General features: G+C 45.7%; 1 protein-coding gene across 6 annotated transcripts in view; it reads left to right on the top strand.

The window, feature by feature from the left end:
- The first annotated feature begins 1,765 nt into the window (after positions 1–1,765).
- The window catches only part of ECI2 (enoyl-CoA delta isomerase 2), a 78,761-nt gene continuing 63,794 nt past the window's right edge, over positions 1,766–16,732 (top strand). Inside the window, exon 1 of one of the 6 annotated variants that reach the window (XM_053247123.1) lies at positions 1,766–1,953. In XM_053247123.1, coding sequence (XP_053103098.1) covers positions 1,868–1,953 — 86 coding nt within the window. In that variant the 5' untranslated portion in view covers positions 1,766–1,867. Of the gene's footprint in view, positions 1,954–2,259; positions 2,383–6,200; positions 6,283–7,431; positions 7,499–16,732 lie in introns of those variants that run through there. The other 5 variants (XM_053247122.1, XM_053247128.1, XM_053247126.1 and 2 more) reach the window with 5 other exon arrangements.

The following is a 16,732-nucleotide window of genomic DNA, read 5'->3' as shown; positions in this document are numbered from 1 at the left end:
TTCCTGTATTTTAAAACTAAAGTGTGTCCTCAAGTCAGTGTCGACTCCTGGCAACCAGAGCCCTGTGCTTGTCTTTGGTAGAATACAAGAGGGGTTTACCATTGCCATCTCCCACACAGTGTGAGATGATGCCTTTCAGCATCTTCCTATATTGCTGCTGCCCGATATAGATGTTTCCCATAGTCTGGGGAACATGCTAGCGGGGATTCAAACAGGCAACCTCTGGCCTTCTAGTAAAGTCATTTTCCCTGCTGTGCCATTAGGTGGCTCTCCTGTATTTTTTAGAATAAAAGTAAGTTCACTATTTGAATTCTTCCATCTGTGGGTGAAAACATTCATGATTATACTTCTGTGCAGCACAGAAGTACCGGTAGTGTTCACTCTGTCCCATCAAATATTTATCATTGTTTCAAAGAGGTTATTTCAAATGCGAATAAAGCAATGCTCCTTTTAAAAACCTGTTGACTCTGTTCAGAAAGAAGAGAAAAGGAGCACATAACCTTAAAGCTTAGAAGAACAAATTATGCTAGTCAGCTGAAGTGATGTAGCTATATAGTTTTGTTTCAGGTACTCAAGCAGGTTCAAAAGGGGAAACTACATAAGGAGAGGTGATTTGGCTTGTAGAAATCTGACAACGGACAGCTCTGTGAAAATGTGCAATTAGCTACTGTGTAAGTGTGCCGTCAAGTCGATCTCGACTCCTGGCGCCCACAGAGCCCTGTGGTTGTCTTTTGGTAGAATACAGGAGGGGTTTATCATTGCCTCCTCCCACGCAGAATGAGATGATAGTCCCAGTCTTGGGAAACATATCAGTAGGGATTTGAACCAGCAACCTTCTGCTTGTTAGTCAAGCATTTCCCAGCTGCACCACTTAAGGTGATTAGCTTCTTATAAGTAAAGTGAAATGCTAGTTATTATATTTTATTTATTTACTGTATTGCATTACATTTCTGTACCACCTGATATAGAAATCTCCAGGCAGTGTACAAACTAAAACATAAAAAACCAGTTAAAATGCATAAAACAGATAAAATCTCAATAAATAAAAACACATTAAAATATTGATAGGTATTTGTGAAAGGTAGGTATTTGCAAAGGGAGTTATTTCACTGGGGGGTGGGGCTTGTCAGTGGAGATGAAGGCTGCCTAGGATCAAGGAGGTTTCCCTGCACAAACATGGGTACCCTGAAAGTTACCTTTTCCAATAGGACTGAATGGCAGACCTTTACTTACATCATGGGACTGGGTCATAACAAAACCGGTCCGTGCACACCCCTATGGAGGGGCACGCCAACCCCGAGGCAATGGCTAGTCGCCATTGATAGCCCCCCTACCCTCCATGCATTTGTCTCATCCCCTTTTAAAAATGTCTAGATCATTGGCGGCAGTGGTGACAGCCTGTTGAGACATTATATTGTACGTGTGTTCAGACACACAAGTAAGAGTTTTTCCATGCGTGACGGGCACACGCTCCGTGCAACCCAGGCGTTCCGCACACAAACGCCTTCCCTTTCCTATCGTTTGCTCCGTACTCCGGCACTGTGGCACAGCAGGGCACCAACGCCTTTTGCCTCCCGTGTTCTCCCTGTCTCTTCCCCACTGCTCACAGCAGGCTCCGAGCTCGCCCCTCCTCCACCTTCAGCCACACCAGCGCTGACTGAGCTGAGCTCTAGCGAGGCACCGCCGCCCGCCACCACCAGGCGCGCGCTGGGACACGCCCCCCGCCCCAGCCAGCCTGTCACAGCGCGCCCTGCCCCGTCACTCGGGCCCTCCCCCTCCTCGGCTCGGGCTTGCGAGGGCGGCCTGCTCGCTCTCATTGGCCAGCCCGGGGCTGCTGAGCCCTCCTGGCCGGCCTTCTCTGTGGGCGATGTTCTCTGTCGCCGCCGCAGCCGCCGTTGAGCTGCTGATCCGGAGTCCCCTGCGCCAGCCCCGCCGCGTGAGGCGCTGTGTTAGGTGAGACCGCCTTCCGCGGGCGGGGAGGAGAGGAAAGAGGGTCTTGAGGGTGTCTGCGAGTGTGTGCCTATGGACGTGTCTGTCAAAATAAGTCGCTGCCCATCTTCTGAGCTCCCTCCCTCCTTCCCGTGAGCAGGAAGGTGAAAAAGGGGGTGCGGAGGTGGGGGGTGGCCTGCTGATCTCGCACCTCGGTTGCTCTCCCCGCCCTCACTGTGCCAATTAAACTTCGTCTCTCCCCTCCCCGCCCCCCCCACCATTTTGCGAGGGGGAGGCATTTCCCCGCGGCGATCAAACTGCTCTTGTGGGCTTGACCTCCCTCTCTGTGGAAGAAGAGCGCCAGAAAGAAAAATAAAAAGAGCTGCTGGGGTTTATGGCTGTGTGGAAATAAGTGGCACCTTATGATCTGAAAAATCCCTTCATCGTTCTGCGGTGCGTTGTTACATATGAACACAGAAAACAAAGCTGCCATATACCGAGTCAGACCCTTGGTCCATCTAGCTCAGTATTGTCTACACAGACTGGCAGCGGCTTCTCCATGGTTGCGGCAGGAGTCTCTCTCAGCCTTGTCTTGGAGATGCCACGGAGGGAATTGGGAATCTTCTGCTCTTCCCAGAGCGGCTCTGGCCCTTAAGGGAAATATCTTACAGTGCTCATTGGGAGCTAAACTACATCCCCCGCATCTGACCTGAGGTCAGACACGGAGGGCGTAACTAACCACTTCCTATGTCTGATGTCAGATGCATGGGGTGGGGCTAGGGGGGCCGTGGTGGCGGGCTGCTGCTGGCCTCCCTCCATGCCTGTGTGTCAGTTTCTTGAGATAAAAGACCTCAGAACAGTAGTGCATATGGGGGTAATCTCCAGACTTGAGTACTGCAATATGCTCTATGTGGGGCTGCCTTTGTATGTAGTTCAGAAACTGCAACTGGTCCAAAATGTGGTAGCCAGCTTGGTCTGCATGTCATCTCAAAGAGACCATATTATATCTGCATTAAAAGAACTACACTGGCTACCAATATATTTCCAGGCAAAATTCAAAGTACTGGTTATAACCTATAAAGCCCTAAACAGCTTAGGCCCAGGGTATTTAAGAGAACACTTTCTTTCCTATGAGACCTGTCACCTATTGAGATCATCTGAGGAGATTGGTCTGCAGCTGCCACCAGCTTGTCTGGTAGCTACTCAGGGATGGGCCTTCTCCATTGCTGCCCCAAGGCTTTGGAATATGCTCCCTGTATAAAATAAGAGCCTTCCCATCTCTGATAGCTTTTTAAAGGGCTGTTAAGACACATTAATTCAACCAGGCTTTTAATTAATTTATACAATCTATCATTGTTTCAATTTGTTTTAATGTTCTAATTTTGTTTTTAATCTGTTTTATTGTAAACCACCCAAAAACTTAAGTTTGGGCGGTATACAAATTTTCTAAACAAATAAGCTAACTGATGAGCAAACAGTACCCTGAACAGTGGGCCTGGGTCCTGGAAACCCTAATTTGGGATGCACACAGAACCTTATAGCTCCGCACTTTATGCAACAAATATGTTTGCTTTATGCAGTAAACACAAATGTTACCCACAGCAATTGAAAGCAATCCTGGAGATTTTAGTGGTTCGATACCATGAAAAATATTAGGGAAAGTATTGCTGGGGGTGGGGGGCATTCAGGAATAACTTCAGTCAGAGTTGGCAACCCTAAGTACCAAAACCTTGCTCTTTAAATGATTAGCTATTTAATCATTAATCCTTGATCTTGCTAGGTTTGTAGGCTCTCTTTTCAGCCCACTTTAAATCCTGACTGACGCTGTTACTATGCAAAAAAAGGCAGAAAGCTTAGGCATTGTTATATGTCCATGTAAGATGGGAGATATTTCAAAAATAAATTCAGCACTAGTTATATCTGCATTGAATACAGTGCCCAACATGCTATGCAGCCTTCCATCAGCATTTCCAATTGGGCCACACTGTTGCAGGCATTGAAGGAAGCACCAACAGTCTTGAGGAAGAACACCCTTGCGCAAATCCCTAACATTGTGCACAACATTTCAAAAGTGCAACTTCCATTTATTTCAGTAGAAGCTGTGTTCTCAACGTGCATATGTACAACTTTAGGTATATTTGCAAGTGCACTCTTGCACAAGACCATCAGTGTTTGCAGCAACGTGGGCCAATTGGAAATGCTGATGGAAGACTGTGCAACATGTCAGCCAGTGCATTTACAAGACTAACTGTTGAACGGTTCTTGTAGGACTATTTTTAATGTGGCACAAATACTCTGATATAATATCTTCTAGTTCTTCATTCTTTCCTGAAAAATTAAGTCACAGTTTCAGTATAGGAACAATATACATTTTCAGTGATTGTGGTCTTTTGACTAATGCCAAGGTTATTTTAAGCTAACAATTCAGGGCTTAATTATGGCGAAGAGGCCCACGGATGTTTTAGAAAAATAAGTAATTGTAGGGTTCCGTGTTCCAAATCACAATGAACAAACAGGTTTTTAGTATGTAATTTATTTTTTATTTTTAACAAAGAGGGAAAAGAAGAAAAATTATAGCCTTTAGGTCATGGAGCACACAGCCTTAGAATTACCCTTATTCTTCTGCCAAAAAATTGAGTTTGCCTTTGAACAAGAACCTATGTATACATTTTTGCTACAGAAGCTATTTAAGCAGCATAGCACTCTGCACATTTGCTGTACATTTAGTTTAATGTGTTCACAAACATTTATCAATTGCAAACAATGCAAGAATCATAGAGGGCATTCTCACAACATGAGCTGCCTGGGCTACCCCAGGCAGCTCATGTTGTCTGGAGGCTGGGAGCCCTTCACTCCTGGCTGCTCCAGTCAGGGGTAGCCTAGCTCTTCTACCCAGTGTTTTACCAAGGTAAACGAACCATGGGTTCATTCTACCTCATCAGACGATTGTTTATGCAGTCATCACCGGGTAAATGGCTCCCCTGGCTCGCCGCCATTCTGGGCAGCAAGCCAGCGCAAAGGAGTGTCTGTGCGGAGTGCAGGCTGCTCTACTGAGAGCAGCCGCTATGCTGCTGGCACGGGGCACACTGAGATGGGGGACAACTTCCTCCTAATCCCAGCTCTGGCCTCTGCTGCACTACTGTTCATGTGGGTGCATGGTGCAGCAGAGGCCAAGACAGCCACCGCTAAACTGTAGGGAAGGCAGGTGAGCTATTGCCTTCCCCCAGCCCTAAGGAGTGTGCAGCTGAGGTCATGAGAACAAACTCATAGAGTTGTACAGGGCCTTGTAGGCCATCTGGCCCAAGCCTGTGTTCAGCACAGAAAACCCAGATCTAAAGCCTCTCTAGCAGATGGCCTCTGCCCGAAGACCTCCTGCTAGAGAGAAATCCAGGCAATTGGTTCCATTGTTGAACTATTTTCATTAAGAAGCATTCCTAATGTTCAGCTAAAAGCTGCCCTATTATAACTTACACCCATTAGATCTAGTCCTGCCCTCTGGGATGGCAAGAACAAGGCTTTGCTATCTGTGATAGCCCTTCAGGTACTGAAAGAGTGCACATTCCCTGCTAAGTCTTCTCTTCTCTAGGTTAAATATTCCCAGTTCTTCAGCTTTTCCTCATAGGGCATGTTTACCAGATTGCTGACCATTTTCATTGCCCTTCTTTGAACCCATTCCAGTTTTTCTACATCCTTCTTAAAGTGTGGTACCCAGAACTGGACACAGTTCTCCACATGAGGTCTGACTAGTGTGGAATAAAGTGAAAATATTACTTGTAGCTTGGAAACTATGGTTCTGTTGATGCAGCATAAAATCGCATGAACCTTTTTTGCAGCTATATCACACTGCTGATTCATGTTCAGCTTATGATTGTTTACAATCCTGAGATCCTTTTCACATTTTCCATTGCCAATCCCATACCATATTTTATGTATATGCAGTGGTTGCTGGTCAGTTAGGGCAGGAGGGGCAGCACACCCCCTCCCCAAACCAGGGAGCTTCTTCTAGCCCCTCCTCCTCTGCCTGTAACGTCTTGTTTTGGTCTTACTGGCTGGAACAGCTCTTACTCAAACTGCTCCAGCCAATCTGATTCCTAGGGGGCTCCTCCTGGTACAGCCCCCAGGAAGAGGTGAAATAATGGTTTGAAAATACACTTCCTGGTTGCTTCAGGAAGTATATTTTTAATCTGTGTTTTCCCTTCCTCCTGGGGGCAGTGCCAGGAGGAGCCCCCTAGAAATCAGATTGGCTGGAGCAGCTTGAGTAGCAGCTGTTCCGGCCAGTAAGACCAAAAGAGGAAGTTACAGGCAGAGGAGGAGGGACTGGAAGAAGCTCCCTGGAGGATTCCCTGGCTGCTGGTAAGTCTGATCTTTTACTGGGTTTTTTGTTTTGTGGGAAGGGGAATGCAATTCCTGCTTTTTTCCTGCTGTCTCTCTTTCTGCCTTTTGCCCTTCCTTTCTGTTTTCTGCCTTTCTTCCTGCTTTTTGCTCTGGCTTTTTTGCTTTCTGCCTTCTCCCCCTGCCCCAACCTTTCTGTTTTCTACTTTTGCCCCTGCTTTTCTGCTTTTTTTCTCTTTCTGTTTCCCTCAGTGCTGGCAGGCTTGGGTAAATACCCAAGCCCGCTGATGTGAAGGAAAGTGGGGGTAGGCTTTTGCCTTGGTGACCAGGTTCTCCCCCCCCGCCCCCGCTCCACTGCCCACCAGCCGCTACTGTGTATATGTATATATAATTTGGTCTAACTGCAGAACTTTGCATTTGTTTCTGTTGAATTTCATTACAAAATGAATTTCTGTGCTGGTGCACACATTTTTATGTGTAATGCTACTTTCACTTTCTGTTTTTTCTTTTTCTTTTGAAGCAAGTTATATGCTTCAGTTGCTGCACTTCATTAATGGGAGCCATCCCACCAAATGTCAGTTTTATCTGTTACGTTTTGTCCGTCATATTTACCTTTCTGTACTCAGAATACAAGCTCAACTTATTTATTTCCTATACTATGTGCATTGGAGTACAGACATCACAAGCCGTGGATATCTCTGCTGCTATTTTATTGTGGCGTTTGCTAAGCAACTTCATAACTCCCCCAGCTTTACTAGGACCAAAGTTAGTATTTTTAGTACTTACCTTTGTGCTTACTTTGGGGCGTATGTCTCCTTTCCACATAAGATTTAGTTTAACAAAATGGAGGGAGGAGGAAATCCTGAACATGCAAGTGGTAGCTAGGGATGTGTTATAGTAGCTAGGGATGTACACAAAGCATTTCAGCGCCTCTAATTTGAGGTGTTGAAACGCTTCAAGTTCACTTTGCTGAAACGTTTTGGGGAGGAATGGGCACTTTAAATGGAGGGAGGCAGATCTTACCTGTCCCTCCGTCACTCCTCCTCTACCTTCGCCTCCCCAGCATGGCACTGTCTATAACAAACTGCTTCACTGTCCATTCTTACAAGTGACACCATGCGGGGGCTTCCTGTTTCCTTTTCCCAGCATCCTGTGGGTGTCGTCGTCGCATAAACGTGTCTGTGGATGTGTGAATGCCATCTTGAGTGTTTAGCAACACTGCTGAGGTATCCAGAAGGTACAAGTGATGTATAGTAGCACTGTGCAACAGCACAACAAAAAGCACACTGGAAAAATATTTGTGCATGTACCTGTAGTAAAGAAGTGACCGAAAACTTGGGTAGATGCAGTGAAAAAAGTAATGGAGTGAGAAGTTCCTATTTGTCTATCAAGACCATTTCAACATTAGTACAAATAAGTTATAACATGTTTATTATCCTACAATATTGTATTGTTATGCATATTTTTATTTGATTTTCATGCCTCCCCCCTTTTTTAAAAAAAAGGAGCGATTGTGTGGAGAAGGGATGGGGGTGAACAGTTTCATAGTAATGGAGATGTGGGGCATGAAGACCACAAGGTTAGTATTAGAACTGGGTCTATAATAGCTTGGCTCTTGGCTCTTACATGGAACTCAGCAGCCTCTTCTGCTTATGAGGTGCAAGATTGGAGCATAGTAAAAGCCAGATAGGAGCTCAGAGGCCTAGCAGTTTTGAGGTAAAATGAAGGAAGAAGCCATTGTCAGATGTTAAGCAGTTGAGGCCTACGTGATATAGGGGAACAGGCCCAATCTACCTCAGATACATGTGTTAAATCATTCAAGTGTAATAATGGTTGTCCTTTATTTTCAAGAGATTTCACCAGCCCTGACAGAAACTATCAGCTGTCACTAGCCTCTGCACAGTCGCCCCCCAACTTATTTTAAGGGGGAGAAAAATGAAAAACATTTCCCCCCTAAACAGGCACACCATCTAAGCAGGCAATATTTTTGGAATGGGAGATTTCCTGTGTGTATGTGTGAGTTATAGAACCAGCTCTAATACTAATCTTGTGGTCATCACCCCTCATCTCCACTCTAACATAATCTTCATTGCCAGTGAAGAAATATGTGATCATGCAGGAATCTACAAATAGTAGATTTCCTGAATTTCCTTTTACAAATCCTTTTTCAGTCATTTTCAGTAATCAGTGCAAAACAAATCCACACAACCCCAACACACATAAGAGGGCTGCAGGGAGGTTGAGCAATGTTGATGTCATAATCATTTCAACCCATGGGGAAGTGTTCTTGCTTTGCCAGGGAAATGTGAATCTATAAACAGGCTTTTAAAAGAAACAACTTCATGTAGGTTAAAAAAAAACACAACACTACCTCATGGTGTGCTGCTTAATGGAATAATACGCTAAAAATGCTTTATGAGATTTAGGAGACATCTCCATTGTGAGAAACTGCTTCAGAGCCATCTAGAAAAGCCCTAGAAATAGAGCACCAAGAGACCAGATTAATTGTTTTGATCATGAATAAATATCTGTCCACTCTAACTGAGCTAATTGGAAGGTTCTGCTGTAGGGATCACAGTAGCTTCATAATGTTGAACCGCTTGGAGGTTGAACTAACAAATTGGGAGTTGAATTAATGAGTTTAGTGCTCATTTAGAATGAAGCACATGCAATCTGTCTAGGAGAAGGAACATTTCCAAGGCTAAATGTAGCATTAAAAAGCTCAGTGAGAATACAGATAAAATAGTATGTACCATCTTTAAAAGATAAGGATTGCTTTAAAAACGATTTTTGCAAAATGGTGTAGGCCATAGCTCATGACGTACCTAATGCTACAGACTTACATATACTTTTCTTGAACAAATAGTTTTTATTCCACAGAGTGGTGCTCAGGACACCCAGCAACAATTAAAATGTCTCACCCTGTGAACTTTAGCACAACAAGCCTTTCGAGGCTGTAAGGCTGTACAGCTTTGTGCTGGGTGCCCAGAACCTTTTAACTAGGAGGTGTCCATTATGTAAATATCTTGTATATATGGATACCATTAGAATGCATTTTCTCCTGGTGCTATTTTCTGGGTGCATGTCATGTACAAGCTGAAGTGCTTTGACTCTGCTCAGTTTCAAAAGTGGTTTGACATATGGTTGCAGGGGTGGAGTGGGGGCTGCTGTTTGAAAAATTCATGTTCCCATTGGGTGTGTGGAATCTGAAGGAGTGCCTTCTCCCACATGATCCTGCCCCTCTGCTAAGGTCTTCCTCCTCTGGATTATCACGCTTTCAGATGTGTGATGGGTGGTGACTAGAGAATTGACTTTTCCAGGTGTGGTAGCCTTAGCCCTTTTTTGGAATGCACTCTTCAGGGAAGCTTGCCTGCCATCTGCACTGATGTCACTACAGTGCCAGATGAAGGCTTGGTTTTTAATTCTGCCGTTGCTTTGGCTTTTATGATTGTATTGCTGCTGTTTTATTAATTTTTTTAATGGGAGGTGTTTTTATGTTAGCCATTTGGGAGGCCTTTGAGTAAATAGCAGGGTATAGGTTGAATAACAATAACCTAAATTTGTTAGCTGGTTCTTTGTATACTGATCAGGGGCGTAGCAAGGTTGGAGTGGGCCCAGAGACAAGATTTTAAAATGCCCCCCCCCTCACTGAAGCTCAGCTCATGAAGTAAAGAAATCCTAAATGAGGCTGAATAGTGGTAACAAAAAGCGTAGTAAAGATAGATAGATAGATAGATAGATAGATAGATAGATAGATAGATATTGTGGCACATTGTGTGTGTGTGTGTGTGTGTGTATAAATAAAATCCTAAATTATTTGTTTAAAAGGTTTTGTAAATTGTGGACGATGCAAGTCATTTAATGGTACTGGAGAAAGGCATGCTGTTCTGGTAGCTCCAGGTCTTAACACCCACATCAGTTTCGGAGGATGAATACAACTGAAGGAAGCCCGGGCGGGTATGCGGCTGGGGGAGTCAGTCATGTGACTTGCCTCTGGGGGGGCCCCCAAGGCAGTGGGCCCCCAGACAACTGTCTCCCCTGGCCCAATTATAGTTACGCCCCTGATACTGATCCTTAAATCTTATGAACAGAAATTCTGTAATTGAAATAAATAAGTAGATGTGAATAATCTTAAAATTTAACTGGCTTACACTTTTGAAAAGTTGTGTTTCCTTGTTTCAACTCAGGTATTGAAAAATGTTTATGAAATACAGTAAGCGGTACTTGTATAGGCGCATGGGGACAATAACTAGGTCGATGGTGAGGGAGGAACTGGCCTGAATTAGGTGTTGTAATAGTATATACATCTGCTGCTTTATTTATTCAGTCCAGTGATTTTACTGCTGCCATTTGCTTTCTATTTTATTATAACTTTATTGTATTTCCCCCCTGTGCTGGAGCTCCTCATTGATGGATTGTGCTCAAGACAGGACTGGACTTTTGTAAGGCTAGCTTCCTGCTGCCGGAGGGCGCCTTTCTCAGTTTTGGTCCTGTCTGCTCGAGCTTGCAGACCATTGAAAGAGCTCTTCAGCATTTACAGATATAATTCTATCCAGGCTAGCTTTCTTATTCTGATATCTTTCCATTTTATTACTGTTATTTCTTTCCTACAATCCCCACCACCACCAATTGTGCGAGGGTAGGAAAGGAGCTGCCTTGGGTTTTCTGTTTGTATTTTACCAAATTCATTTATTGTTTCAATTTGGACCTTTGTTACCTTTTTTAAAAAATCTGCTTGTTCCTTCCTTATCATGGAGTGGGCGCATCCAGAAGATTTGTTGAGGGGTTCCCTGTCTGAGGGCCCTCAGACAACCGTTAAGATCAGCTCTGTGGGACTTGCCCCCTTTGGGGCGCAGTTAGCTTCTCTAACGTGCTCCGTTCCCGCCATTTTGCCTACTGGTTCTGGGGAGGCTGTTCTGGCTCCGAGAAAGGCAGCAAAAAGTCAAGCACCTCAAGGTGCAAGATGAGGCCCCTAAAAAGAGAACAGGAGGTCACAGCTCTCTGTACGCCTTATTGAGCATCTCCCGATAAAGAATGTGTGCTGCAAGATTAAACCGCAGCACAAAAGGGAGGAGTGCTCAAAGAAAAGGGATGACCTGCGCCCGGTGGGCGATTCTCTGGCATCTGTGCCACTCGATCTGGTGGTGGAGGGTTTAAAGAGGGAACTGGCTGGTCCACACAGTCCCCCCCCCCCATCTCTCCCTGTGTCTCCGGGGCCGATGCTGCCGATGCTGCCTGGAAAGCTGCTGCCTGCGAACCAACCATCCATGTCAACAGTTAAGGCTCCTACGCCTCCTGCTCTGCCTGAGTTTCCAGCCCAGCTGTCTGGTGGACCGGTGCCCATGAGTAACGTGGTGCTTCTTCCTCTGGGTGGGGCCGGCATCTGCAGTTCCCCCCAATGTAGCAGGGTAGTTGAAGAAATTTTTTAGGAGGGCATGTTTGCCCCCTCACTAATGCACTGCCATTGGCTCCTGCTGCATTATCTCCATCCCAGTCAGCAGGGCCCGCATTGCCTCCTGAAAGGCTACAGCACTCCAGGGCTCAATTGTTCTCATATTCACCGGACTCAAGCCCTAGGGGGCAAGCAATTCCTTTTTCTGAGTGTGGCAGGTTTGTTCCTAGAAAGTTGGGGTGCAAGCGTCAAAAGCAGTCATATCGCTCTTAATCTTCCGAATCTCCACCACCTAAATGGCCTATTAGGTATTTACCTACTACTGTGTTACCTCATGCCTTACCAACTCCTATTGTTCATTTGCTGGTCTTGCCTCTCCCCTGCCCCCCGTTGGACCTTTGCCTGCATCCCCAGTAATTCCTGCTGTCCCCCCCCCGCTCCTGCTCATCCCAGAAACCCTGGCATTCCTCATAGAGCTGTTTCTGACTCTGATTCAACTCTTGAGTCTCCTGGGCCTCTGCAATCCATTGATTCAGAAAAGGAGGAGGGGGAATTATCTGGGGAAGAGTTAGCGCAACAGGCACCCATATCTGCGTGTCTATTCATGTCTGCTGACTTTGAAGTATTTCTCGTTAAAGCAAAAAGGGCTATCAATGATTTGGCACCAGCAGAGATAGCACAAAACCCCCTGGATTTAGATCAGAATGTTCCATTCCCTTCGCTTTTCCGTAAAGTTATGATAGGAGAATGGTAGCAGCCAGCCTCTTCTAAGCCAGTGGGTAGCTATCCTAGGAAGCATTATGCGCTCAATCAAGAGGTCATTTCCTTACTTGCTACACCCCTTATTTATGTGCCAGTGGCTCTAATGGTGTCTGGATCTATTTTTAATACAGAGGGTCAAGATCAGCTGAAGTTTTCTGAAGACAGGAAATGTGATGTTTTATTTTAAAAAGGTGCGTGAAGCTTTTGTAACTGTGATAAAAGTAGCTGTTCTATTTTATTACCAATTCTCATTTTTTCTAGAGCTTCAATTCTTTGGGCAAAGGAGCTCATCCTCCTGAGAATGTGAAGCTACGCCAGGGCATCCATAAGATGGCAAAGGATGTGGCTTTGATGGCAGACTCTAGCCTGGATTGCATCCAGCAGGCATCCAGGGCTATAGCATCAGGGCTCGTGGTCCGGCGATCCATCTGGTTCAAGTCATGGCCAGTGGACACTTAAGTCCAAATTGGCACTTACCTCTTCTCCCTTCCCGGGAACTAATCTGTTTGGACTGGCATTAGAGCCGGTGTTAGTTGAGACAAAAGAAAAGAAAAAGGCCATGCCTTCCACCAGGAAAGATTTTCGAAGGCCTTTTTGTCCCTTTTCTTCCTCCTTTTGTTCCCATAAGTAGTTTCAGGGAAATTCCTCAGGTCAGGCCAGGGATTCACACTACAACAAGTTCAGAGGATATGGACAGTATCAGTGGAGACAGTGTTATAGAAGCCCCACAAGGGCACAGGGAGCTCAAGGATCTAAAGCCTTCAGCTCCAGTGCAGTTTTCCAAGAAACAACAATGTGGTTCAGGTTGGGGGCAGACTCCTGGACTTTGCCCCCACCTAGATATCCCCCACCCAGGACCACTGGGTGCTGGACATAATTGCCAGAGGATATGCCCTAAACCTTACATCTTCACCATACTTTTTCTGGACGTCTCTGAAATCAAACAAGCCAGAGAAACATCTGAGAATCATTCAAACAATTCGTCATCTTGAATGGATTTGGGCAATAGAACAAGTACCATCAATAGAGTTATGTCAAGGCATTTATTGATTGTTATTCCTTGTGCCCAAGAAGGATGGTTCTTGGAGGGCAGTGCTGAACCTCAAACACCTAAACAAGTACATAAGGAAGAAAAAATTCAGAATGGAGTCACTGTGAACCATCAAAGAGGCAATCCGGCCAAGGGATTTCTTGGTCTCAGTAGACTTGGCCGAGGTGTACCTGCACGTACCAATCAGTGCACAGTACTGGAAATTCCTTTGGTTCTCCTACAACAGGCTCCATTATCAATACAGGGCCCTTCCGTTTGGCCTGTCCTCAGCACCGCGGACCTTCATGAAGATCATGGTCATGGTCATACTCACTTGCATCTCCAGGGCATAAACATATACCTCTTTTTGGATGACCTCCTGATCCGAGCACCATCTTGAACTCAGGCCTAGGAGGTGGTGAGCCTTATGCTGAAATGTCTGGAGGATCATGGTTTTGTGGTCAGTTCGGACAAGGCCATCTGGACCCATCACAGGTTCTTCAGCACCTAGGAGCGGTGTTCAATTTGAATCAGGGTCTGATTTTTCTGCCAGAAGAGTGCAAGGTAAAAATCACTGCTCTTATACATCCACTCCTGCGGTGCCCATCAGCAGATCTAATGCTCCTGGCTCAGGCCTTGGGGTCTATGGTGGCATGCATGGAGTGCATGCAATGGGCAAGGTGGTATTCCTGTCCTCTGCAGTGGCCCCTCCTCCCATAACAGGATCGTATCATGGGTGGGACATACCAGCAGATATGCCTGCCACAGAAAGTCAAGGAGTCCTTTTGGTGTTGGCTATCTCCAGTGATCAACAGAGGTCTTCCACTAACCAATCCTCAGAAGATTATTATTGTAACAGATGCCAGCCTTTCCGGGTGGGGAGCACTCTGACACAATCGGATAGCTCAAAGCATATGGTCCAAGGAGGAAAAGAAAAGGAGCACCAATTGGTTGGAGTTTTGGGCCGCCAACTTGGCTCTCAGGAAGTTCCATCCTCTGTTGAGGGGCAGTCATGTATTGCTGCGTACAGACATCACAACCAAGGCCCACATCAGTTGCCAGGACAGCATGCCACACAGTCGAGGATGCTAGTGGTAGAGACAAATGATCTGCTGCTATAGGCAGAGAAATGCCTGCCATCACTGCGAAACACCTTGGCAGGTTGAGCAACATTCAGGCAGACTGGCTCAGCCGACAAATAGTGGATCCCGAGGAATGGTCCCTCTACCCACAGGCTTTTCAACAGATTGTTCAACACCTAGGCGTTCCTGAAGTAGATCTGTTCGCATCTCACCTCAATCACCAGCTCCCTCGCTTCTTCACCAGTTTTCAGTCTCATCTAGCAGAAGCAACTGATGCACTCACAACCGCCTGGCCCCACGGCCTCCTCTACTGACAGCCATAATTGCCAAGGTCTTTCAGAAGATGGTGGTGAAATGGGCACAGATGATCTTGGTGGTGCCACATTGGCCAAGAAGGCCAAGGTTTTCTGATCTGGTCCTATACTCCACCTCACTTCCATGGCATCTCCCTCTCTGCTGGAATCTTTTGAACCAAGTTCCCTTGTTATTTCCAGATTCAGGATGGCTCCAGCTCTGTGTGTGGACATTGAGCACACAAACCTTGTAGTCAGTGGTTATACCAAGCCAGTTCAGGATACGATCGTTGTGGCCCACCAGCTGTCTGCCCAGTGTATATACCAGTCCACTTGGGCCACCTTTTCCAGGTGAGCTGCCCGCAAGGACCTGGACCCGCGCTGTTTTGGAGTTCCTGACGTGTTGGCCTTTCTTCAGTCTGGAATGGATCTTCACCTGTGGCCCAATACACTACGTAGGCAGGCTTCTGCATTAGCGTCTGTTCTGGAGATTTCAGATCTGGGCACTTCATCACTTCATCCACACATATCATGATTTTTGAGAGGGGTTTCTAATTTGGCACCTCTGCCTATCTGACGTTTCCCCTCTTGGAGCTTAAACAGGGTGCTGAACGCCCTAACGCAGTCCCCCTTTGAACCTCTGGCTTCTATCAGCATGAGGCTACTATTCTTGATTGTCATTATGTCAGCCTGGAGGGCTTTGTCAGTGCGTAAGGAGCTGTGCATTTTCCAGCACAATTCTATTATTCTGAAGCTAGATCCCACTTTCATACCAAAAGTTAATTCAGCCTTTCATCGTTTCCAGGACATTGTCCTACCATCCTTCTGCCCGTCTCCTGTTCACCACAAAGAGAAACTTTGGCATAAGCTCGATGTCCGCAGGGCCGTGTGGACCTATATCAGGTGTACTGAAGGTTTTTGTAAGACAGATTCGCTCTTTTTTTCATTTCATCCAAACTCCCTGGGTTGCAAGGTTTCCAGAGCTTCTTTGTCCAGATGGATTAGATCCTGCATCATTTTGGCCCATTGTATCCTCAACCTGCTGATTCCAGGAGGGATATTGCCACACTCTACCCACAGCGCAGTGACTTTGGCTGCCTTTTTGGCTTACTTCTGGACATTTGCCGGGCAGCTACGTGGACATCTGTGACCCCGTTCAGCTGTCAGTATAAGATTTCTTCCTTTGCTCTTGACCAAGTGGCCTTTGGTCGTAGAGTGCTTCAGCAGGTCATTTCCAATTTGTCATTCTGCTTGGGTATGTCCCATCAATGAGGAGCTCCAGCACAGGGGGGAAAGGAACATTGGTCTTACCGTGAAGGGTCCTTTCCCCCTGTGTCTGGAGCTCCTCATGCCCATCCAAATGTACAATTTCATCTGTAATGAACGTTCGAGGGGGTATGGTTAGTTATATTTGGGTGGAGCCAGATCCTAGGTATAGGATTACCTTTAGTTTGTTTATTACAAGGTGTTTCTTGTTCTGTTTCATTTACTGTTCTAGTTGGTGGTTTTTTTCCTTGTATACTGATGCCTAGGCAATTAACTCTTTCCATAGTGCCGCTCTTCACTTTAGTCCCAGAACTAGAGAAGGTGCCCTTCGGTGGCAGGAAGCTAGCCTTACAAAAGCCTAGTTCTGTATCAAGCATGCTCACTGTACAACCCATCAATGAGGAGCTCCAGACACAGGGGAAAAGAACCCTTCACAGTAAGGCCAATGTTCCTTTCTTTTAAATTTTGTAATCCACTTGCATGTTTTTAAAAGAAAGGCAGAGTATAAATACAAACAAATATACATAAATTATTCAAAGTAATGTTAAATATTATCAGTGAACACTATATTTTATTCATTAACTGTGTCTCAAATCCAAGGTTTCTCCAATGGCACTGAGGAAGAGGTGAGAAGCTGTACGTTAAG

The sequence above is a fragment of the Hemicordylus capensis genome, chromosome 4 (assembly GCF_027244095.1).
Source record: "Hemicordylus capensis ecotype Gifberg chromosome 4, rHemCap1.1.pri, whole genome shotgun sequence".
Lineage (NCBI taxonomy): Eukaryota > Metazoa > Chordata > Lepidosauria > Squamata > Cordylidae > Hemicordylus > Hemicordylus capensis.
This window is presented reverse-complemented; position numbering and strand designations above follow the sequence as displayed.